This window comes from Caloenas nicobarica, chromosome 18 (assembly GCF_036013445.1).
Source record: "Caloenas nicobarica isolate bCalNic1 chromosome 18, bCalNic1.hap1, whole genome shotgun sequence".
Lineage (NCBI taxonomy): Eukaryota > Metazoa > Chordata > Aves > Columbiformes > Columbidae > Caloenas > Caloenas nicobarica.
The window spans coordinates 6,797,628-6,822,962 of NC_088262.1; the positions used below are offsets into that span (position 1 = coordinate 6,797,628).

Sequence of the window (25,335 nt, forward strand, 5' to 3'; positions counted from 1 at the left end):
CTTGATCCGAATTAAATTTTTAATGCATGGTTCTCCACGTATTTCCAAGTAGTTTAGGATTATAGCTGTGGTTTCCAAGCTGTAGTTTGTCAACAGCCACTGAACCACAAAACTCTTATAACTGATTTACAGCTCGTCTACAGAAACTTAGCACTTTTACATTCTTTTCAATTAAAGATTAATTAGGATCATCTCTGAGAATTTTTGAGGGTGGGTAGTGATGCCTGACTCAAACAATTCGAGACCACCGAGCGGTAGCATCGTCACTGCTGAAGTAGCAATATTTAAGTGCATTCGTGTACTTAGCAGCAGTGCCTATAATGTTACATCAAAAGGCCAGAGAAGCCAAATCAGGGTTCAACAGTCATTGCAAAGCTGGTAGACAGCAAAAAAAACTTTCACAGTTTCACCTTTGGCTCTGTTTTTGTTGTTGTTTTGGTTTGGATTTAGTATTATTGGAGTGTGAGTTCAGGTGCTGACAAGCCTCAAAAAAGCATACTATACAGCCTGTTTCTTTGGCCAGGATTGGTTTGGGTTTACAGTAAGTACTTGGAAGGAGACAAGTGAAGAGTTGTTTGGTACATAATATAATTAAAATATGTTATGACTGTGAACACAAGACATAAAAATTCCTTGCAAATGGGAAGCAGAAGAAATGTCTGCATGTAATGCAAATTATACAACAGTTTAGAAATCTAGCACTCGGATGGTACTTTGTCACCAAGGAATCAGAAAAGATTTGGCTAGAAAGGACCTCTAGGAATTAGGTAGCTCACCCACCTGCATCCAGCAACATGAATTATATCTGCATTAATCCATCAGGTATTTGTCTAGCATATTCCAGAGCTTCTGTATGCTAACTATTCCCATCCTTAATTATCTTTACTATTACAAGGCTTTTCCTTTGTCTTAAATCCTCTTCATTGCAGTTTAAGCCCATTGCTGCTTGTCTCCATCCCTAAAGTCATTGAAAACACCCTACTGCTTTCCCCTTTGAGGCAACTTTTAACATCTTTGAAGACCATACCATGTCTCCACTCCCTTTAGTGTTCCCCAAAATAAACCGATACTAGTTTTCCCATTTTTTCATTGCAGAGCATGTCTTCTAGCCATGTAGTCACCCTTGCATTTCTCTGAGTTCTCCAATTCATCAAAACTGTATTGAGTTCTGTAGTTGAGACCTTCCTGTGGGAGACCAAAATGGAATAATAAGTTTGTTTGTTTTACTATATAGCACACCAGCTCTTACATCCCCACATGGTGTTCCCTTTCCCTGACAGCTTCATGTTATTGATCCATATGAAGTTTGGGCTTTCCTGTGCTCCCAGCGCCTTTTCTGCTGAACCAAAGGCCAGCAAGACATGCCCTACTTGCTTTTGTGCAGCTGATTATTCACACCTAGTACAGTACTTTGCTTTTGCCTTTATTGAATTACACCCTATTTATTTCTAACATTTGATCCAGTTAGTCAAGCTCTTAAAAAATTCTAATCCTGTTTTTCAATGGCATTTAAAAGAAATGTCCGTTTACAAATGGGTTTTAAATCCCGAATTATCCCTGAACTCTCCTTCCCTGACTAAAACCACATTTTGTTCAATGTGAGTGAGGAATGACATTGTTTTCACCCAGCTGGTCTTACTTGCGGGTGTTGTTACAGGACGTAGAAATTAGACCCCACTTGTTTAATTTGATGGCTGAGAATCAGAACATTACAACTTGTGATTATGTACAAGCTGAGAAACTAGATAAAAGGTGACACTAATAAGGGTGGAATAATTTTATAGCCTGATCAAATAAAAAATATATTTAAAGTATCAATTATTAACAAGTTGCTAGCTAATTTAATGGTGATTGAACATGTATGTTATTCCCAGTGTTTCACAGCAAGGAAAAAGACAATTCAATGTCTAAGGCCTGTATTTAAGACAGTTCTTTAATGTGACCTAGATTTCAGAACTCCGTTGTTGCTGCTAGAAAAGCAATTTATTCTCTCTCCATTCACTTACCTTTAATGAGAAAAGATGAGTCAGCTTCTGAATAGGCACTGTCTGTACTGACTTTCAAATCAAAACATTTTAATAATGAAAAACAAGTAAGCGATATTATTATACCTTAAAATGCAGATCAGCTAACAAGATTAGTACAGTCTTATTAGCTTAATTTCCAGCATCTCTGAAGGAAGACTTCATTAAAGACTAGACCTTTAAAAGTCTGTGGACTCATTTAGTTCATACTGTGACCCAACTATGAAAAAAATTAATTGACTTTGTGCCTCTTTCCATACGAATTGGACTTGCTCTTGGTAACTATGGAGACTGAAATCAAAACTCTCCAGAATCAACACTTTTACTGGATGGTAAATACTTCCTAAATTGTCCCTCCGTTAATTTCTGTTGACACAATGCTTAGAATTTTGGTATATTAATCCTTAATTATAGTAAGATGTTTTGACATAAGGGAGGAGGAAAAAGAAGCTTTGAAATTTGGAACAGTTTGCCCAGGGCAGTGGTGGAGTCACCATCCCTGGAGGGGTTTAAAAGACGCAGAGATGAGGTTCTCAGGGACATGGGTTGACGGGTGGACTCGATCTTGAGGGTCTTTTTCAATCAGAATTTTTCTGTGATTCTATGGTTACAGTATAGAGCTGAACCAAAGGAGTTGCGTGTACTTCTGTGCAGCTAATGAGTTAATTTTCTGTGGCTACACAACTATGAGCATCCTCAGAGAGCTGGATTAGCAGGAGGGGGTGGAAGGAGCAGCCCTTTGTTTCGAATGTCAGTGTGTGCTAAAGCTATCAGCGCTCATCTCGTGGAAGAGGGTTGGTGTGCTTTTCTGACAGTTCCTTCAGTTGTCACATTTTTTCACTTTTTTCAGTAGGCAGGAGTGAGAAACTGAGGGTTAGCAGAGTTACTTAGACATATATGGTGCACAAGTGTGATAATTTAAATGGAAAGAAGCACAGAGAAAGCTGATTGCCAAGAATTATATAGAAAGCTTTTTAAAAGTGTATTTTAAGGAGAATTTGCAGGAGGAGAACATAATGGCTTAGTGCTTATGAGGGAGACCAAAATGAGGTACAAAAAGTGCGTAAGTCTCATACTAGATCTGTTACCTCATGCTATAAAGCACGTGTCATTAACTGGCAGTTAAGGATGGAGACTTTGCCTTGCATTAGTCATTGCTACAGGTGTTACGTTTGAGTCCTTTACAGTTAAGGTAAATGATGCTATTTTAGGTGCATCATGGAATTTTTTTCCCCTTCAGATTTATAACAAAAAAGGAAAGGCATCCTAGTTTCCAAGAACTTTTGACATTATTTTTAAAATATGCTGGCTTTAAAGTCATATCTCCCTGTAAATAAAACCCTTCTTGTATTTGTTTGTAGCTACGGTGGTTTTACTAACAGGCTAAAAGGAGATTTTGTTTTAATGTATTTCTACAATTCTTGCTTCAAAAGTATTACTTTGGTCTGTACTTACTGTGCAGTGAGCTCAGCAGAGAGTAGCTCTGTGTCTCTCAATTGTAGGTGGTTCATTCCAGCCCCCTGCGCAGTTTAATGTCATCATCAGTGCAAAAAAGTAAGATATTACTTAGCAGGAAAGGCCTATCAGATAAATACTATAGCTTTTTAAATCTCAGACAATTTCTGCTCAATGCTAATTTTAGAGACATCATTTTAATTTGTTACCAATGAATGCTTTCTAATTAACTTATATTTAACAGTTACATGCGTCAGCGAGCAGTGTGAGCTGACAGTGATGGAAGTGGGTGGATAGCACAATAGATGGTGACAAGAGAAGTTGATCCAGTAAGGAAAGGAGGAGATGGATGAATTCCGGAACAGAGAGTAATCAGAGGAGCATAAGAGTAGGGAAACTGAGGAAGAAAAATAAATGGCTTAGAGCTTGGCCATGCGGTGAAGTATTCCAGGGCATTCCTAATGACCTGGTCCTGGTGGTGAATGCCCTGTGTGCAGAGGCTGGTATTTCTGCAATGAGAATGTTTTATTCCCAATTATTTTTCATCAGCTGGAAGTGGATTGTACTAACTCAGAACAAGAATGTTCTTCAGAGAGTACTTTACTTTAGCGAATTTAACTTTTTTAGCCTACATGTAGAGGAACTTAGGAACCAGTATTAAAATCTAATGTATATATGGCATTTCTGTATAATTCCCCACCTATGGACCATTTCTCCAATTTAATACTAGGTAATGTGTTTCATGTCTTCAGCAGTTTAGAAAGACCTGTACGTGTAAACAAAAATAATTTTAAATTAACTTATGCAATTATTCCTCCAAAATTACTTTGTAAATTGTGATGTATTCAATCAGCGATGGAAATAATAGAGTGTTCTTGACCCATCCCGAACAGACAGCATCATGGTAATGGCCAGCACTGGAGGACTGTAGAAAAAAGCCTGCGATTAATTCATAGAAAGGATTATATTTTTTTTTTTTAAGATGTTGCTTAATGAATGGATAAGACTGAAAACAATGTAATGGGGAACACACCATTTTTAAGATCTTATAGGAAAGCACTACTAGAGATACGATCCTAAGGTACTGTTTCTTTTGCTGCGTCACTGAGACTGTTACTGCAGCCTTTAACATTAAAAATGAAACAAAACATTCAAAAGGAGAATATTAGTCTTTCTTTGAAAAATCTGTAGTTTTGTGGGGTTTGTTGTATTTCCAATATTCTGCTTCTGAAAAGGCACATTTTAAAAGTAATGTTTCAGGAAGATAATTCTTCATCCTTCTCGAAGACACACAGCAGCAACCTCGTTGCTTGGATGACCGTAGCTCTCACTCATTTGTAAAGAACTTATGTGCACACGCTGGGCAGACTGTTCTAAATTTGAATTTCCTTGCTTGTTAGGTAGGAGAGCAATATGTTTACAGTAATGTCTGATCACACGTACTGATTGAGATCATTCTTATTTCCTTAAATTAGTCAGCTGACTGGTCATTGTTCGTATATTGCGATTTCTGTTGTATCCATACTGTTTCTAATTAACTGCACCAAATTACACACAGACAAATATTAGAACAGAAGAAAACCATTTCTAACAGTTTGTCATTTCAAAATTACCATGAAGATCTTAAAGTTGATCATATAATTCTTCAGCACGAGAAGCAAACTATTTTATAACTCTCATTTTAAATTGTAACTTGATGTGATGTGATTGTTTTAATAAGATACTAATGAGTTTGCCAACATAGATGGATCACTATCTTATGATTAACAGGAAATGGGAAAACACAGGTTATCTTTCACCATGTGCTGAATAACCAAAGTATGAAAAATATTCTTCCTGAAGCGCGGTTTCTAGGAACAAGAGCGGAGGGAGCTAAGCCAATCTGCCAACCATACTCTAAATCAGTGTAGATTTCAGTCACTAGTATTTTCCCAGATGTCTCTGCTTGAAAACTACTTACTCCATCTTTGTTTTATTAAATTACCAACAATGAAAGAAAAAGAATAATTTATTCAAAATGGAATTTGGTATATGAAAGAAAGGCATGGAATGTCCCCTTAGCAGAGTATTATTCATAAAATGAAACACATTTGTTTGTGGGAAGAGCACTTGAAACAGTCTAAAGAATAAAGCGACACACAAGCAAATGCCAGAAGTGCATATTCACTTCTGAAAGCTGGGTTTTTTTGAACCTGAGTTTTTATACTTAATTCAAAGTAAGCAGTAAAATGCAGTATGTATTATCAATAGCCTCAAAAAATAAAGGGCCATTTTATGCCTGCACCCTGTTGAACACACTCGACAAGCAAGGCTGGATGTTCCTTCACAAATTTTTGCTTTAGCTGTGTCAAATTATATGGCTCGCAGAGAATTTCCCCTGCCGGTCTCTCATCTTATGATACCTCTCATCTCATATCTGGGATGTTCCCGTATTCCAGTAGCACTCAGGAGTCTGAGACCAGATAAATTAGGACCAGCAAGTCAGATCTTCAGCTTTTCAGCCTCTTTGTATTGCCTCAGTAGCTCAAAGAGAAGAGCCAAAGCACTGGAGATCTTAAGTAACAAATTTTCCGTTATTATTCAGGCCACATGAGAAAGGTTTACGTGTTGGTAAGAGCTGAACTGGTAGATATTACATAGAGATCAGAATTCAAACACACATTTATCAAGTGATGGAGAAAACTTTATAATGCGCTTTAGCAAATCTTTTATATCAGAAATACTTTTAACGGGTAATTCCTATTTCTGCAAAAGCTTCCTAATTTTGGAGAATCATTGATATTAAATATAAATCAATCATTAGGAGGTAAATAAGGGGTAGTTCTGAGCTAGCTTGTGCTGTCATACTTTAAAAAATATTTATAATGGAAAGAGTCAAGCTAGCTAAAAGGATATGTAAAGAAGACATCCTTATTTCTGTTGTGGGTCAAAGGATTGGGGCTATTGTGAAACTGAATACTTGTACTGTGTGGCTTTTGAATTCCAGACAGATATTGCATCCCTTAAGCTCGATACTTCATATTAATTCCAGACGAGGTGGTTGAATGATAGAGCCACGCGATTGTTCAGCTCTGACAGGAAACGAACTGTAGCCAAACATCCTTTTCATGGTGGACGACAAAGCTGTGAACACTGCTGGAAATAAGTTTATGCTTCACAAAAGAGTTTTTAGGGTGGGATGACCACCTCTGGTCAGCAGCTATACCCAAGCAGTCTTTTCAGATTCATCAGTAATGTTTGTGTGACTGCTAGAATGGAAGAAGGGGCTGGAAGTCTGGCTTTAAGACCAAAATAAAGCACTTTAGGACATGCTTATCTTGAATTATCTACATAGTCCCGCTTTGGCCAAATCCAGATAGAATCCTAGCGAAGAGTACTTTTTTGAACAATTCTTATTATGGTCTCTAAACCTCTCATTTACTTTGAGTAATTTTGTCAGAAAATAAGAGAATTAAAACATATTCGACTGCAGTATATAGGTGTAGGGAAATAACTGTCAGTTTTGAGTCAGCTGAAAATTCATGCTATGGTATCTGCTTTTATTAGTGTCATCTGCTGGTCTCCATATTTCTTTTGCTTTAATAATTTTTAACTAACTTACTGGAAAAAAGCGCCCAACGACACTGCTGCACAGTTTCTAGGTTTGATAACTGCCCAGTAAAATGAGGCTTTTTCCTCATATCTGTATTTTGCTCCTTTTTTTCTTTCGGAGCATATTTTGATCATGCTATGTGCAGCTTTTACTGAGGGAGAGTATATGGATTCTGTCTTGGCAACAGCAGGCAAAGTCTCCAATGTCTGTCACTTGATTCAAGTTTATCATTTGGGCTGATGCTTCTCTTTACTGCCACCAACCAAGTACCGACACCGGTGCATTTTCTTTGTCCCGTTATCCCAAGGAAGTGATAAAGATCGATGAGACCCACACTTGATCAGGTATCAGGAAAATTCTGTTTGCCCTAGAGTTTCGTTTCCTTTCTGCTTTATATAATATTAACTGTATAGTCATGGTTATCCCAGCAGGCGTCTTGCAGCTGCAGAACAAGCGGTCGCCGGAGATGCTGCCTCGCCACTCTGTGACCAGCTGCAACACTCCTGGTACACACACAGCAGCCAGCAGTTTGTTGGTTTTCTTTTCGCATAGCATTAGAGAAATCTCTTGCACTAGCCCTAATTAAATGCATACACTCACAACAAAATAATGGTAGGTTGCAAGGTATTTTGGCTAATACGCACTGTCTCAGGAGGCTGTTTATTCTCTTTGGGCAAAGGGTGCTTTGGACTGTATCCATTTCTTTTGCACATGAAATTACTTTAGCAATTTTACCTTTTCTTTACTTTGCAAAAGATAAATAATCACAAATATTTGAAGAGTAAGAAGCCCTGTATTTTCTGCTGAAAAGAAATTATTCTAAAATACTGCAAATCTGTATTTTTTTTTAAGATTATATATGCAGACAGCTGCAGCCAAGATATATTATTTATGAAGTTTCATCACAAGCTGTAGCAATTCACAGAAGAAATGCTAAATGTATAGGAAACCTAAGCCTGCCAGAGTTTATATAGGCTAAATGCTGGATCTTTCAGGCTGGATTTCTGACTCTTTGGGCTCCTTTACCTCCCATTTACTCCAGGTGATAGCTTAGCAGTCTTTCAAAGTCCTAGGACAGGCAACAAATCCAACCCTGGAGGGTGTGAAAAAACAGCAGTAGGAAGTAGATCAGCTCATGAATGATTCATGGGGAAAGTGAGCTTGAAGGAAGTGAAGCTGATGTCTAGAGAAATACGATGCAAAACATGAGAGCCTCTTGGCTACCATGGGAAATACCAAGAAATGTAAGTACAAATCTAACTGTGAAGGAAAGGAGTAAAGGGAACAGCAGTGGGAAAACTTGTGGAGAAAGTGAAAAAATGTGGAAAATAAAGGCCCTAAGAAACCTACAGATGTAGGTGGAACTTTGAAGCATATATAGAGTAGATAGGATATACAATCTAATGCATATAAATCAAAAAGGCAAATAAAGCTGTGGAGATATCTCCAGAGTTTCATTTATAAGTAGAGAAATCTGTTCAGTGGTTTTGAAAAGCATAGTCTTTCGTGGTTAAGAAAAGAATACAGTGCATCAGTTATCATTGCTACCGATGTACCGTTCTTTATTTAGAAGAAGAAAAAAAAAATTTAATCAAATTACTAGTGGAAAAAAGTGTAATTATCACTGGGGAATGAAATAGGTGATGTGCGTGATCCATGTGAGCACAGAGCAGATGCTGAGCTTTTATTTGTAATTGAACAAATCCGTTGTCATTTATTTTGGATACACATGTTGCATGCGGGAACAAAGGAAGGCCAGAGCAGATGGAAGCAATTGAAGGATGAATCCTATTGCCTTTTAAATCATTAGAAAATATCCATGTCGAATAAAGGTCCCATCTTTATAGGAGAGGAAGGAAGGACTGGCGATCATGTCTAGCATATTTAAAACTTTAAAATTCCTTTCCTTCCTTTAGCGGAGTCAGAGCCTGAAAACTGGTATGCAGCAACTACCTTGTGTTTAAAGGGAAGTAGATGTGGATTATTCTTTCTCAACAGTGGTAGGTGGCATGTTCGGAGGAACAGATTGCATAGATCTGTGCTAAACTGAAAATGGAAGCAGCCTGAGATAAGTGACTAATACGGGGTAAAAGTAAATGGAAAAAAAAACCCAATGTGCTTTTTGCTTTTTAAGCTATACTGGACAGTAATGGTGCTGTTCTACAGTGACCAATCCTCAAGTTCCCTTCCTGAATTCTGGAGGTTTGGTAGATTCACTTGTTGCTCTTCCCTTGGTGCCTACAGGAATAATTACCTCTCGGCTGGTTTGTACCTGCTCCACTGTGCCAAGTCAGGATTCAGTAGCTGTAATGAACTCTGTTCCTCTTTGAGGACTGAAATTACCCCTTTCCAGATGTTTTGAGAAGGACCACACTAGAGACAAAACTGTGACAATGGGAGAAAACGAGCCTTTTAAGAAAGAACGAAAAACCAAAATATATGTGTGCGCTTGGGGCTTGTCTTGGTTTGAAGCAGCTTTCAAAGATCATGGTGCGTGCAATCCAGCACATTTTCCAAATAAAAGTTTGAAATCTAAAGCAGGCTCACAGATGGTTCTAATGAGCGGGTCTTTGAGATAGATTGTGACTTGAACAAAAATAGTTTAACTCCTAGGACACAAACATTTCGAGATGACTTTCAAGCCAAAGAACTTACAGAACAATTTTTCACACGTATTTTAACTTTATATATGTATTTCTAGTCTCAAAAAAAGGGGGAAATTTTCAGGACTTTGTACTTTCTTTTATATATGTTGCAATACAGTATCACAAAAGTATACATCAGGAGCATTTTTGCACGTTCTTTCTCCAGCACTTTTCAAACACTACAAACATGTGGGTTTGAACACATAGTGCTAGAAAAGGTAAAGATTTCCTATGAAAATTAAATTTTTAAAGTGAAATAGTGTAGTACCCTACTAAAAGTATTACTCGTCTTTCTCATGGGTGGGACTTTCAAAGAGGAACAAAATCCAAGACTGAGTTTTGAAGATTACCATGACTGATAATTAGAAAAGGCAAAAAGAGAGCAGCTTCTTAGTACGTGTAAAAATGGCACCCTGTCAGAATTACTTATTTTATGCTAAATATTGCAGCATTAAGTGCTTTAACTCCCAGAAACATTACTGTAAATCACAAAATTAGACAATGCATTTAGTAAATTAACTTCTGTCAGGATATGTAGACATAGAAATATCTGTACATATTTTCTCTGAATCTGCCTCTAAATGTCTTGGAGTTTCTGTCTAAATTCCCAAAGAATGATGTATAAACACAGCAGTTGGTAATAAACCAAAGAGCAGAGGATTTCATTCTGCCCAGGCTTCTACCTCATATAGTTATTGGCAACTGTGCATAATAGCTGTAAAAACAGAGTAAAACAGACCTCAGCAGACCATAGGCATAGGGGTTTTTTTGGTCACTTCATATAGGTATAAATTACAATAAAATGTCCAAAAAGACGTAGCTGCTACACTCTAATTTGACCAGACTGTCAGCTTCTACAAAAGAAATGCCAGTAATAAAAGTATCGTCAAATGGTTTATAGCTTTGTGGTCCAGCAAAGATTTATTAAATCGTATTGTTTATATTATTATCTATTGCAAAAATAGCGAGAATTCATTTATAATCTTTTTATGACACGGCATTCTAACACCATTTCAAAACTATGTTCTTTGTGTCACCTAATCTTTGTGAAATATCTTATTTCTTTATTTCATCTTAGGTCTGCCTTATGGATGGGAAGAAGCTTATACAGCAGACGGAATCAAATACTTTATCAAGTGAGTAGTTCTGGGGGAAAATGCGTCAGAGTTGAAATAAAAGCACAGCAAACTAAACACATTTTTAAACCTAGAATTAATGGAAAAATAACTAAAATAACAAAAACTGTCATATGCATTATATACGCCTTTATTACCAACATAACTTGTCCTTTTCTGGGTTTTTTGTGACTTCACTGTCCAGGAGGTTCTAGAGGGGTAAGGAACAGGACTGAAAGCATTTAGTTATATTTATTAAATGGTCAGAAGATTTACAACTGCCACATCTTTAATTTAGAAGTCATTATACTCTACCCTTTACTCTTAAGATGATAAATGGAGGTTTACCAATTTGAGTATCACAGAATATTGACATTTCACAGTAACACTGGTAGCAGGTTAAGCAACTTTTATTCCATTAATAATGCCCCTGAAGCTACGGCAGGTGCTAAAGCCTTCTATCTCATTCTCATATGTACTACTTTTTGTTCTTGATTTTTACCCCATGAAAATTATACATGTGGTTTCCATAGGGTTTGCTTTCTACATTTTCAAGGGGATGCCAAAGGTAGCGCCATTCTCTTCATAACTGGCTTATTGGAAATACTTATATTAAGTAATAGAGAGGTTCACTGCCAGGCGATACACATTGCAACAGCGAGCAGATATTGTGCAGCCCCACCAAAAAATTACAGAAAAATATGTCTGTTAGCTGTGACTTTTTAGAAGACATTGCGAGCAAATTAATTTTTCAGAACTCTCCAGAGACTAGAGGAAAGGTGACATTGATAAAATGTTGCAATAACACAGTGTCTAAAGCATAAAGAAAACCTCTACAAAAGCTTTAAAAGCAGTAATCACGTGAAGATGTAATCACCTGGGGAAGAAAAAAACAACAAAGCAGTAAGCTTGGGCCCTTGTTACTTGCTTTTTGGCTTTCCTTAACTATAAGATTTCCATAGGGATAATTTTTCCAGAACACTAGAGGAAAATATGCAGCACAAATGCATTCTTTACAAAAGGTGGAAATAAAAAATTATATTGTTATTTTAACCAAATCCAAAGTATGGTTTGTATAGTGCTGATGTCTTGCAGGTAGAGAATTGAAAGCTTTTTCACAAAGACCTATTTGATAAATTTAAAAGAATTTGTTGTATACTATAGGAAAGATTTTTTTTAAAAAAATTGTATTCTCTGATTCTGGAGGAAAAAGACATGAAAATGAAATAGCTCATGTTATACATTCCAGAAGCTTCAGGAAGTGAATTGGACAATATGCTGTTGTTTTTTTCCAGAATATAGTGAACAATAATTCATATAATAGGGGGTTTTTATTATTCCTCTAACAGATTGAAACAATGGGTAAAAAATGTAATTCCTCCTCATTATATATGTCATGAATCATTGTTTAATTAGTAGCAAGTTATTCTAGCTGCTGAAATTCACATGTTTAATTCTTATAGGTTCCAGGAAGTCACTATTTTGCAGGTGGATTCGTAAAAGACAGGGCAACAAATAAATCATTGCAGTGAAATAAAATCACTTTTATCCCAAACTCTTATAAAAGTCACGTAAATAGCATTGAAGTTTGTGTATTAGCTAGCCAAGAAAAGCAGGGACATTTTTTTTTTCTTTTTTTTTCCCAAACATACTGCTCTGTTGTCCTTGACTCACCCCGTGGTGCCTCAAGCTAGATGTATTAAGGCAGACATGGGGTTTTTCTGCAGAGGTTTCCAAACACACTGTATATGATGCTGCATTCCAGCTCTAATCAAAGGGCGGCTTTTCTTTTCAGACAAATGTAGGTTACTACATGGATTTCTACCAAAAAAAAAATTGCAGAAAAATAACTTAGGAAATGAAAGTGAATGAGGAGCCAATTTCATAGCAATGGAAATAAATACAAGAGCAACTATTAAAATAGAGCACTGTTGCCTTGGTCCCAATCTGTTGATCCAGGGAGCCGTTATGGGGTAGTTGGAAATTTAAGGTGGGTGCTGGATGCTGTTCTGGGTCAAACACTTGTGATACTCTGGGTTTATACTGGCATAACTGGAAGCCGAGCTTGAAAATAGTATTATCTAGCAATAACAGCAAATAAAACTTGGCAGCACAACAGAAGAAATCTCACATTCTTGAAACATTTTCCTTCTCTCTTGTTGTTTTCCGGTTTTGTTACTGTGCTTTTCATTCAAGTACTTATGTTGATGACTCAGCAGAAAGCTTGATTTGCTGAATATGCGCAAGACGTGTGTCTTTGGAATTCTTCACTTGGCTGCTGAGCTGAGCTACTGCAGATGTGAGGATCAGATGCATATTAGCCACAGTAGAATCTCAGCTCGTCTAGGTGGGGGAAGCCTAATTTGCAGAAAACATCAGATGTTTTGCATATTATCCCCACTTGCTGAAACTACAGATTTGAATTGAGTAGTTCACATGAAAAAGCTTTTTCACGAATTTTTGCATATCTGATCTTGCTAATGACTGAGGAATGTTTTTGTCTCTTCTTAACGTGCTCCCAGCTTTACAAGTGATGGTGCCCCAGGTTTTCTGTCATTGTTACCTTCTGAAATCTGTCCTATATAGTTCTGCCGAGTCTTCACGTGGCAGGCAAGGAAATTCTATCCATTTTAGTTGCAGAGAGGGATATGAAATCACTCTTCCATGACCACTGTTTAAAAACTTCTATTCTGAATGGAGCCACCCCACTGAAGTGGTATTAAGAGCTCTTAATGCAGCTTATTAGAGTGGAATGAACTGAGCACTGCAAGAAGACATCATGGTAATTAATATTCCTTTTAACTATTTCCTTATTTTGCTGTCATTGCTGTTTCTAAATGCCGTTACAAAGCATAAGCCAGGCTTTTTGCATGCTTGAGAACTCATACCCCTTTCTACATTTCATAATGTGTATGAAGTCAGCCTGAGAAAGTTAACTATTTAGAGCAAGGAGCAGGGGTTGCAAAAGTCCCTTGTTTCTAACATTGGAAGGCAGAGATTTCATGATGAAAATTCTACTCAATATTGAAAAAACCCTTGTCTAGGAGGAACTTAGCTTGAGGTGCATCTTATCAGCTGATCCTTTTCAGTAGGATTTAATCTAATTGTTTAAATGGGGATTAGCAGAATAGTTGATACTTTACAGCCCTGGTATTAATGCTGTAACCTTCTTGTTCTCTCTGGCTGTGAATTTCAATCCTTTTATTCTTTGGTGTTTAGAACAGCCAAGGCCATGAGGTGCTTAAGAGTATTTCAACACTAGCCCACTTCCTTGTATACAAACAGATGGAAAAACAAGTTATAATCCCCGAAGTGTAGCCACAATTAAACCGATGTTATCTGTGAACTGTCAGTTTTCTTATTATGCAGTTAGGCCGTGAGGCTATATAGAAGCTGCAATGGCTCTCTTTAAACCCACAGCAGTTTTACAATATGCTAAGGACAATCAAATATTATTTTAATTAGTGGTTGCCTTCAGTTCCAATGTGCTTTATTGGGCCATCAAATAGCTGAGTCCATAAATCTCTATGTTATAAATCTAATGCAGTAAACACCCTGGAATGGAATCTTAATAGCACATAAGCTTGAGACAGCTTGCTGTGAAATTTCCATAAATATCTCTGAAGGGGGTGTAGCAATATGAAGTGCATGAGAAAACAGAGTTTAAAAGAAGCAAACCAGCTGGCTTGTGTTACACACTAAAGTGAAACCCACTTATGTGAATAACTGACATGAATAAAACATTTACATGGCTGTATTCCTGAGGGACCGAACAGCTCTCTGTACCTAGCAGGAAAAGCTGTAGCTTGTCCATGAATGCTGACCTTAAGACAGTTTTTGAAATCACCTCTTTTAGTCAGGAAATAATTTCAGTCTCTCAGTAAGTTATTTTCCACCAGCCCGGTTGCTAATAACAGTGACAAAGTACTGGCAAGTGTGAGAAAACTACCTTTTGGACTGCTGGTGGGTCTTACTAATACAACATAATTTAACAGTTATCAAATGGTCAAAAATTACACTAGTAGACTGAAAGTTGGGGACCAGCTTCATTGCTAGTAGAACTGAGATTTCCTCTTGCTGAGTGAATTTGGCCCCAGACAGGTTTTAAGATAACCTAGTGTCATTTAAAATACTGGAGAGAGCAAGCACTATTTTATTCTGCGTGTAGCAAGATAGTCAGTCATATCCAATTTATACACAGCACCAGATCGATGCCTCATCAATTAATGTGGAATAGAAACACGTTACTGGTGCCTGTTTTCTCACCAATTAACATTTGATATTTCTATCACTGTTTATAATTGGCCGTTTTGGTTAAGAAGAGTTGAGATTCTGACCTCATTTGCTCAAAGTGACGGTTGAATGTAGCCTAATGGGGTTTTCAGCAGTCCATTTGAGTTCCAAAATTGTAGAGTAAAACCATAGAAAAGTCGAGCTTGGAAGGGTGTCTGGAGGTCATCTTGTTTAACCTTCTGTTGAAGTGTAAGTTATCCAGAGCCCAAGTCTTGGATATTTCCAGTGAGGGAGATTCCACCACCTATCAGGGCACCCTATGCCAATGTTTAATTGTTCTCACAGTGAAGACCATTTTTTTAAACGTAGACGGAATTTCCCCTGAAGCAACTTGTGCCCATTGCTTCTTGTCTGTCACCGTACATCTTTGTGAGAAGAATGCCTCCATTTTCTTTATAACTACCTTTTAGGGACTGGAAGACTTTGATTAGACACCCACAGCCCACCCCCTGAGCTTTCTCTTCTCTAGACCAAACAAACCCAATTCCTTCAACATTTCTTCATGTGCCAAGTTCTCCATCCCTCTAATCATCTTGATGACCCTCCACTGGATCCTCTCCAATTGTTCCAATGTCTGTCTTGAACTTGGAGGACCAGTGTATTGAAGAGGCCTCACATAATAAGGTAAAAAAGTTACATATTAATTAATTTTACCTACTAGATGATTAAGATGGCTGTTCTTCTGTGGTGATAAATTCAGTTACTCATGTTCTAATACAAATTCCTGTCCCAAACAGACATTTTATCTGTAAAACCCGGAAACACAAAGAGGCTGACAAGCCCCCATGGTGTATCACCTACATCCAGATGTGTGTGTGTGCGCACCTACCAGTCAGCAGGGAGGCACTAGGATGGGAAAAGTTTTGTGAGTAAGAGAAGGTTCCTCTTGTTCACTTTTAAAGTTGGTGATGTGGCTGGTTTTGCCCAGGCTTAGTTCAGCTGTAACACTGAATGAGTTTATTAAGTGTCGTAACCATTATTAGAACAAAATTCTGGGTTCGATTTTTAAATAGGAGGAAGAGTCTATGCATAACTTTGCTCTCCCAGTGAAGTACCATAGATGCTAATTAATTAATGGTTATACACTGGTGGTTTAGAGTCACACAGGAACAGTATAAAAAAGCATACCTAGGACGCTAATTTTTTTCCCAGAAAACGCATTGTAGTTAATCTCTTCCATCCTTCCACTATGTTCACCTTTAACATATGGCAGCTCTGTATCATGAGACTGGCACCTAAAATTAGGTAAGGCCTTGCTATTCTCCCTCCCACTCCCACCCACTCCTTGCATATGTATACAGTTTGTAAGGACCAGCTGTGAATTTTGCCCCTGTAAACACTGTTTTTCTAGCTTTTTAATAGGACTAGGTTCCAACTATTCCACATTAACTGTTATTCTCCTCAAGAACATTTATCTTGAATTAGATTTTCCTGAAAAGCAACCAAAAGTTCCCAGATATTTTCATGTTCTTGGATCTTTTCCCTTAGATGCATTAGGGTCTGTGATGCTTTCTATCTTATATCAAAGGGGAAATGGTAATATTTGATTTAGTGCTGTCTTTCAGCAGAAAGTTTCATATGGAAGTATTGTGTGCTTCAGTGTGACAGAGTAGGCAATGAAAGTGCTCTGAGAGTTTACCAGTACAAGTGAGAATAGAATTTGGTTCATATTAAGTAAGAGACTTAAGTCAATACTTGTAAAATACAAATAATAAAAACCACATGTGATGTGTTCTGGTAGCTTTTGAAATCATACCTAACAAGGCAAGCTTCTACCTGGAAAGCCCACACGTCATTCTTATTTATTTTATAATATTCTGTTTTGTTTGAGTTTGCTTGGGAAGGAGCCATCATTAATTTTACTGAAAGCTGGGTTTTCACAGAAGCTGTTTGTGATTTTATGACTGATCTAAGAATAGCAAAGCATGTGTTGTAGATTAAGAACTTCTGTAGTATAAACATTGATGTTTTATAGCACGAGAGCTAAAGGTATCATCATAAGAGGAAAATAAATCACAGTTGATTTTATTTACTGCATGCTAAATTGAAAAAACAAAGCTGTTCCTTTGATAAGTGTACTTTACACATTTCTACTGCATTATAAAAGAAGGACCCAAAACCCAACGTACTGAGGTGTCTTCAGCTTCATCTCTGCTGTCCTGTTCCAGGATATACTGGTATATTACAATTTACCAGTTAGCTGCACGTTATCTAAGTCATGGTTGGAGTGGCCCTTCCTAGAAGAAACCAAGTTCAGTAAAGTTCAAATCATAGCAGAGCTGATCTGGAAGTAAAATTCTGTATGTTCCACTCAAGTTTCAGTGATTTCAGAGCAGCAAACTAAGAAAACCCGTGATCTGCTGCACCGAACGTGCGATTGAAACCCCCCGGACTGAGCCCAGCGCCACCAGCTCTGCTCCCAGCTCCCTGCATAGCGCTACGCTAGTTAGTTGCACCAAAATTATCAGTTATCAAAACCATCATCGTAGGTGTCCCCATCTTAATAACTTCAATGTTTTGTGAGTAGGAAGTGGGTATTTTGGGGCACGGAGTGCTCTCTCTTTTCATTGAGTTCAAAGAAAACTGCAATTACTTTGCAACTCTTAAAACTGGACCTTTCCTATTTTACGTGTCACTCAAAAATACAGGTTGCTTTTTAAAATGTTTCTCTTTACCTGTCATCCTCAAGTCCTCCTATCTGAAAATAGAGGAAAGAATAGTTATGTAGTCATAAGAGGCTGCAAATATTTAAATAAAACTGGCTCAGCACTGACTAAGTGCTAACTGTTATTTACTAGCTTTTAATGTATAATGATGATCCAAATCTCTCTGCATCTGTCAGCTCAACATCAGTTCAAACACTTTCAGACATGGCCATATGAATTTGGGTAATCCTGGCATTTTTGGTTTTTGCATAACCGACTTAAGACGTCTCAGAGAACTTGTATTTTCACAAAGTGTTAACACCTGGCATCTGAACTACGTGACTCTTTGCTGTGTCTCAAGTTGCTCACTAGGAATAAATATATCCAGAAGTAATAGTGCTCTTCCAAAACTGTGCCCACTGGTTGGTCTTTGTTCACAGTCACTGTTGAACGAAGGAAGACTTGTTATTAAAAGACACAATAATGATTTCATGTAAAATGTTTTGCTAACTAAAAATTCATGAGGACTTACAGATAGCCAGGATAAGATGAAAAACATTTAAAATAATTTCTACGGTTTAGAAATGGTTCATATAGATACTTGGGTTGTAGGGAATTCAGTTTCTCTGATTTTCACTGAAATCATTTGGCGTGGCCATAAGGAAAATAACCTCAGATGTAAAACTAGGAAACTTGGCACTGGATTTTATGATAACATGAGCTTGTAATACAAGAATGTTAAGACCTTAAGCTGCTTTTGGTTGGGCATTTTTTTTTTCCTGAGAGGCTGTTTGGTTTGGAATATCAAGAACCAAAATGGAGAAAAATTCTTTCAGCTTCCACAGATACTGCACCCTCTGTCCAGGTTCTGGCCTATCATATAAGGCAGTTGTTAAAATTTCTTCTGTGAGAAAATATATGAAGGTGAAGTTATTTTTTTGCTCTAGACCTATAAATCCCACTGAACTCAGTGTGCTGATTTTTGTTACCTCTGCTGGGTAGTTTTACTCTGTTGTAATCGAAGATCTAATTCACACCTATCTAGTTGCCTTTTGTGACTGGAACTGGAAATGTGCAAGTTTAGACTCCTATTAAATTTTCCATTGTTAGGGTAGAATTTGGCACTTGTGGAATAAACCACGTGCACCCTCAGTTCTCCCAGATCTCCCGGGGCTTTGGGAGGCTCATCGGAGGCAGAACAATGCACAGCAAGGACTTGAAGTATCTGTTTCATCTGAAGCATGGGCCTAAGCCATCACTTAGGCTTTAATTCATTTTAGTATACGCTTAAACATAAGTTTTGAGCGTGCTCTAGGCTGTCGTAGGAAAAAACGTGATTTTGGCCTAAGTCTGCAACATGGATCTAACCAAGGTATCAAGCCCGTGATGATAAGACAGGACTGATGCGAAGTGAGGAGCCTGGTTGTGCAACTCTTCACAGACTGACACAGCCCATCTTCACGTGCTGATGCATTTGCAAACAAACTGCACCGGAATTTTTATGGTGTTCGCTTACAGACACAGAGTTATGTGTAACTGCATACATTAAAACCGAGTAATAGCAGTCGGCTAGTACTGGGGTGAGACAGATTTCAGGTCGTGCTTAAAAAGTGAAAAGTTTGCATATCCTGTCACTCAAACCTTTGGGCTTGTTCAGCTTTGGCGCAGATCTTACTGTTATTAATGTTTTCAATTTGTCTTGGGCCATTCGTTTACTGTTAACAATTTTTAATGATGTAGCACACTATTTGGCTATGTAAATCCTCTTAGGGATAACTGCCTTCTGAAATTGCTCATAGGTTTGTCTTAGTAGACAAGTGTTAAATCAGTTTAATCGAGGAATAAATAGCAACACCCTCTTCTGAGGTTTCACTTTATATCCCTCAGTCTTTAACTGGTACTCAAGCAAAATCTGCAATTCCTGAGGGAAATACAAGAAACTTTTATGTCGCCTTAGGAAGGGCTCTCAGTCTAATACAGCCTGTAACGGTCAAGGTCACTGCCATCTTCTTCCAGGACCTGCCCAGCATCTCCTGGGGTACTGTTACATGCTCCATGTTCCTTTTGAAATGCTGCCTTGAAAGAGGGTCCAGTCTTAAAACAATTTTAAGAAGAAGGGGAAAGAAAGAAAAGAAAGAATGTTTCATTTCAGATGATCTGATTTTGATAAATGCAACACAAACCCCCTTCCTAAACGGCCTGTGGGTTCCTGCAGCGGGTGTGATGTCTACAGGACTCTTCCTGATTCCCTGTTAGGCTCCAGAGTTTGACCTCAGTTGGAGAATACAATTTAAGGTGAAAAGCACGTCTCGATAATGCTCAAAATCTGACAAAGATGCAGACATTTTTTCCTTTGAATAATTATTTTCTTAAAGGTTGTCTTAAGTTCTCATTTTAAAATAAATCATTCTTCATGCAAGAAAGTAAGAGCCATAGTGAGGGTAATTATAATGGTATTTTAAATAATTGGCTGCCATTTCTGTGCCAAAAATTTCCCTGTGTTCTCATGTTTTGTTTTTCCGAGCTCTGAAATTTGACCAGCAATTTAGTAATGTTAAAAAGACAGCTACCAACATATTTCCAGATCAAATGTTTCTGTTTTCTAACAACAAATTCGGCTACCTTCCAATAGTAGTGACGTGTTTAAAAACCTACAAATCTTTAAATATTGTTAATTGCTCTGAAAAGATGAAATTAATCTTTTAAATGAGAACATTTACAAATGTAAAACATTTTACATTTAGAATTTGTAATACTGGCTTTCCAAATATTCCTTTAATATTCAAAACAGTTTCATCAATTAAGCAAAACCTAGAGGCAGATTTGAATTCCCTCTCACTTTTATTGCTGGCCCTAACACACAAATCAGAGAGGATGTATTTCTAATACAAGAATGTTCTGCAAACCAGTAAATCTGGGATTATCTCTTTGGACTGATTATGTCAAAGCTCTTTAGCCACAGCACTTTTGGAGAGCTAAAAATAAATAGCAGCAGGGTTTATACATTTATTCTGTACCTAAATAATCTGTGTGTATTGTGTGTGTCTGTCTACAATGTGAGACATGGTATCTGGACTTAATGTTTATTTATAAGAGTTCTTTTCCTAGTAAGGATTTTGGCAAAGGGTTTAAAACAAACTGTCCTACCAGAAGCATTCAAGGGGTAAAGTCTAGTGCAAGTTTAAAAGAACCGAGTTTAAATCAGAACCATTTACAGCAGATCGACATTAGAGAAGAATTTTGCCCATACATTTTGAAAAGGGATGAAAAGTAGTTCTCTTCTTACTGGTGATTAAACAATGTTATGCCATTGAATATAGAAAATCATAATCCTAATTTCAGTGCCACAATTCTGCACTACTAAAGGTCAGGAGAATCCTTGCATTCATTTGTGTGAGAACAAAAGTTCTTACAGGGCTTAGCAGAAAGTTGGGCGTGCTGTCATTTGCCTCCTGGACCTAAGTATGTAGGAGGAAAAATCTTCTGAAGAATAAACGTTTACCAAAGAATTTTTTAATTGGTTACATCAAAGATCCATGAGTGCTCTTCCGCACAACTCTTCTACTCCCGTGCACTTTCTCCCATTTCACAGGATTGATACTGTGTGCTCATGAAAAAATAGAGCTAAGAGTTTTGGTACACAGGAGGTCGAGGCATGCTACCTGGGGAAATCAAATGGGGAAAAAAATGAAATTTAAACATAGTTTTGTTCTTATTTAAATTCAGTAATGGGTTGCTCAGAAATGGTTTGATAAAAGCAGACGATATAAACACGTAGAGTAGTAGTGCAGGCAATAGATCTTGCATTGGCAGAGCTGGAATGGATGGAATCTGGTTCATTCAGCTCCCATGGTTCCGCAGGTATTGCAAGGAGTTCTGTGTCATTATGCAGATAAATGAAATCACGTGCTGGGACTTTAATTTAGAGTTATATCTTCAGTATGAAGCCATAATAACTAATTCTTTAATTGAAAAAAAAAAAAAAAAAGATGGCATTTCCTGACAGTATAGAAGACATTGCAGGAAAATTAAGCAAAGGCATTTTCCACAGTATGTTTACAAATATCAATATATTCATAATATAAATACAAACATATATATTTTCCTGTGCTGTGGAATAATGGGAATGATGTTTTTGATTAGACAGATTTCCTCTTAAAATGGAATTTTATTCACAAATCTCTCATAAAATGGTGTATAAAGACTCTCTTCATATTCCTCATGCTGACTGTCATCCGACTTTCTAAAGGTAAACGTTGGAGATTTCTGGAAAGTTGCTCTCATTCCTAGTAAAAATGGTACATTCATTTTCTTAGAATGAAATGATTACTGTACTTGAGAGTGGTCAGTATCTGCTGTGTTGTATTTTCTGTAGCTACACATCGTTCGGTTATATTTCTGTTTTAACTTCTGAGAGATGGATCTACAGCTCCAGTACGGCGCTGCACATTTTTGTAATACACTCGTGAGGGAGTGGAGTCCATCCAGTGCTGCCCTGACCAAAAAAGCACGTATGCATTATTTTTACACATAACTGGAGCTTTTGGGCTTGTTGGGTTTTTTAGGGGTAGGAACTGACGATATGACCTTTATCTTTCACATTTTGTTCTTCTTGCTTGGTCCTTACTCAGGTGGTGTTTCGACTGAAGTAATGGCTAAATTCACAGATTACCAGTTCAGAGAGAGATTAATCTATTAAATGCAGCTCAAGATGTGATTTTTGTTAGCATCATATTTACATCTTGGAGAGCACTATTGTTGTCCTTGTCACACCCAACTTACTCTGAGCTCCATATACTCAAGTGAAAGCTGTGAATACAAGATAAGATCATAGCACGATAGTGTTGGCTGGAAAAGTGATCCCCATACCCATAACTCAGTGCAGTGGAACATCGATTCATTCTCCTATTTTAACATATCAATTTCCATAATCGGATATTGAAGAGAGCGCTCTTGAAGACAGAAAGACAAAATCTGTTTTCACTCGAAGAAGTAAATCTAGGGTAGTTCCATAGTGGCACTTCATATTTAATTAAACCAGTGCACCTGAAAGGTGCGTATAGGCCTGGGCTTTAGGGACACTCTGTGTTATAGCCTGTGAGAAGAGCTGTTTGTCTGTCATGGTACAATATGTATGTACAGCATTTTAGATGTACGGTATTTTTCAGCTAGTTCTTGTAATGAACTCGTATTACAAAATTCATCTTTGCACTGACTTGACTGTAAAAACTGTGAATTTATTAGCAAGATTTTTTTAAGCGAAAAGAAGCTCTTTCCTTCACCAAGAACACGTTATTCCAGAAGGCAGAAGAGGCTGTGTCTTGCCCACACACAGTATGGCTGGCGCGCATACCGCCCATCATGAGGTGTGCAGTGTTCTCACCTGCAAACAGGAAACCTATTCCATTTATCTGTCCTTACTGAGCCTTCATCAGGTTCTTTCCATTCATATACAATCTTTAAAAAAAACCTATAAAGCACCTTAGACTGCAAGTCAAATGTAGGGTTTAAGCCTTAAAAAGTAGTACTGACTCCCTTCTGTTACATGTTTAAAGGCTGTGGAAGCATGTCCAGAATTTGGTCTAGAGGACATGTAAAAAAACATCATTTTTTTTATTTATTCACCAGCCTTTTTCTGCAAGAAGAGAAATGGCTTAATGGCGCTAGAATATTAATTCATGTTCTAACAAACTGAGCGTATTTCTATGACGTGATTCCACATTGGGTCAACTCCCTCTTGACCGCTGTGCCTCAGCCCTTAACTGGTATGACGGCAAAGTCAATACCTTGCTAGCTTGTGGGAGTTTTGTGAGACTTTGCTAGTCTGGGCTGTGCTCTGTTGTTGGATTAACTGTCTGCAGCTCTGTTCACAGGAAATGTCCCCAGTCTGTATCAGGAGTCTCCAACAAAAGCATTCTCTCTAATATATTGGAAAATGAGACCTTCAGTCCAGGTTCTAGCACCCAGAAGACTCCACATTTTGTCTGTAGAATCTCACAGCTAGCAAGAAAAAGAGAACTCTGTATTTGAAAGTGTTGTCGTTATGACAACTCCAGGCTCCATTTGGTATGTCTTGTGAACCTCTTTTGGGTTGCTAACAGCATTTCTGGTTTCTTTTTAGCCATGTAACACAGACAACGTCGTGGATCCATCCTGTAACAAGCGCACTGAGCTTGCTTTGCTCTGAGGATGATGACGATGGAATAAGAGAACTCCCCGGGTCCAAGAGCTGAGGACGTCTGTTGGCAGAAAGTAGTTTGTCTAGTTTCCGTACATTAGTGAGAAGGTGCACACTTTTTAATCTATGTGTTTTCTAGTCTAATGTAATAGTACCTGATGACGTTTCTCTTCAGGTCAGAGGAGGTTCTGCCAGTCTTTCAGGTGGGTTTATTGCTGCTACAAAAGCTGCAGGTGTTGCAGAAATCTCCCTTCAGTCTTTAATCCGTCCCAGTTCAGTGTGCGGAGATCAGTCTTATCCTAGAGCCCAATCCAGTCTTTTCGTGACTTCTCTCCTGGCATAACTTCACTGACCTGAAGGGAAATTTTCACAGCTTTCACCAGCATGAGAGCCAAGATTGGGCCACTGGTTGTAATTTCACATGGTAAATTCCAGGTAATCGTTCACTGAAAGGTGCAAGGTGACCTTTTTCCTTCTTTTAACCAATGCTAGTGAGCGGCATGTAGATACCTTTTCTTTAACTTTGATTTTTATGGAAGCAATTTGCCAATAAGTTTTGCTAATAAAAATTTAGCAATTTATTACAAGTATTGGAGCCCTGATGACTTTTAAAATGAATACTTAGTAAGGTTGGTGGTTGGGCTTTAGAAAAATGAGTCTTTGATAAGTTGTCAAGTAAAAAGAAACAGTTTTGGTAGAGGACACCATACTCTGTCAACAATATGAGGCAAGAATGAAAATTATTCTACTTTTGTATTCTGTTAAACTGATACATGCATCAAATACTTGAGTGGAAGCTGTGAAGTTTCAAGTACAATGAAACCTGTGAAACCACCTCCAGGATCAGCAGAAATCAGTCACCTCCTCAAAATTGATCTGTAAGTAGAACAAAATCATTTTGCACACACTGGTGATGATTTAAAGAGGGTAAAGAAAATTACAGGGGGTGCTAGTGCAAGCTAATGAACAGGTTTCACTGTACCCTAATAGCACAGGATATTTTAAATCTCATTATTCACAGCACAATGTATGATGTCAGCTTCGTCAAATATATGAGTCTGTGCTACGTTTTTCTGGTGGCTTTTTTTACATAGAATCATAGAATCATTTCAGTTGGAAGAGACCCTCAGGATCATTGAGTCCAACCATAACCTAACTCTAGCACTAGCACGTGTATGTGAATAATAGACGTGGTAGGTATTGACTAATGAATGAAAGACCTGAAACTTTGCAGAAGCACTGATGAATATGCCAAAGGAAAACTATCTCTGACCTCAAGTCCAAGAAGGAAAATGGGATTGTAACCGCGTGAGGAAGGCACAGGCTGCAATCTGCATTGTTCTGAGCCTCACACTTAAGGACTTCAGAACGTCCCTGGAAAGGTTCAG

At 37.8% G+C, this 25,335-nt stretch overlaps 1 protein-coding gene across 5 annotated transcripts in view; it reads left to right on the forward strand.

Moving 5' to 3' along the window:
- STXBP4 (syntaxin binding protein 4) overlaps nt 1-24,534 on the forward strand; it is a 63,960-nt gene extending 39,426 nt beyond the window's left edge. For all 5 annotated transcript variants that reach the window (XM_065648045.1, XM_065648043.1, XM_065648044.1 and 2 more), the window contains 2 exons: nt 10,795-10,852; nt 23,891-24,534. In XM_065648045.1, coding sequence (XP_065504117.1) covers nt 10,795-10,852; nt 23,891-24,002 — 170 coding nt within the window. In that variant the 3' untranslated portion in view covers nt 24,003-24,534. The remainder of the gene's footprint in view (nt 1-10,794; nt 10,853-23,890) is intronic.
- The last annotated feature ends 801 nt before the right edge of the window (nt 24,535-25,335 follow it).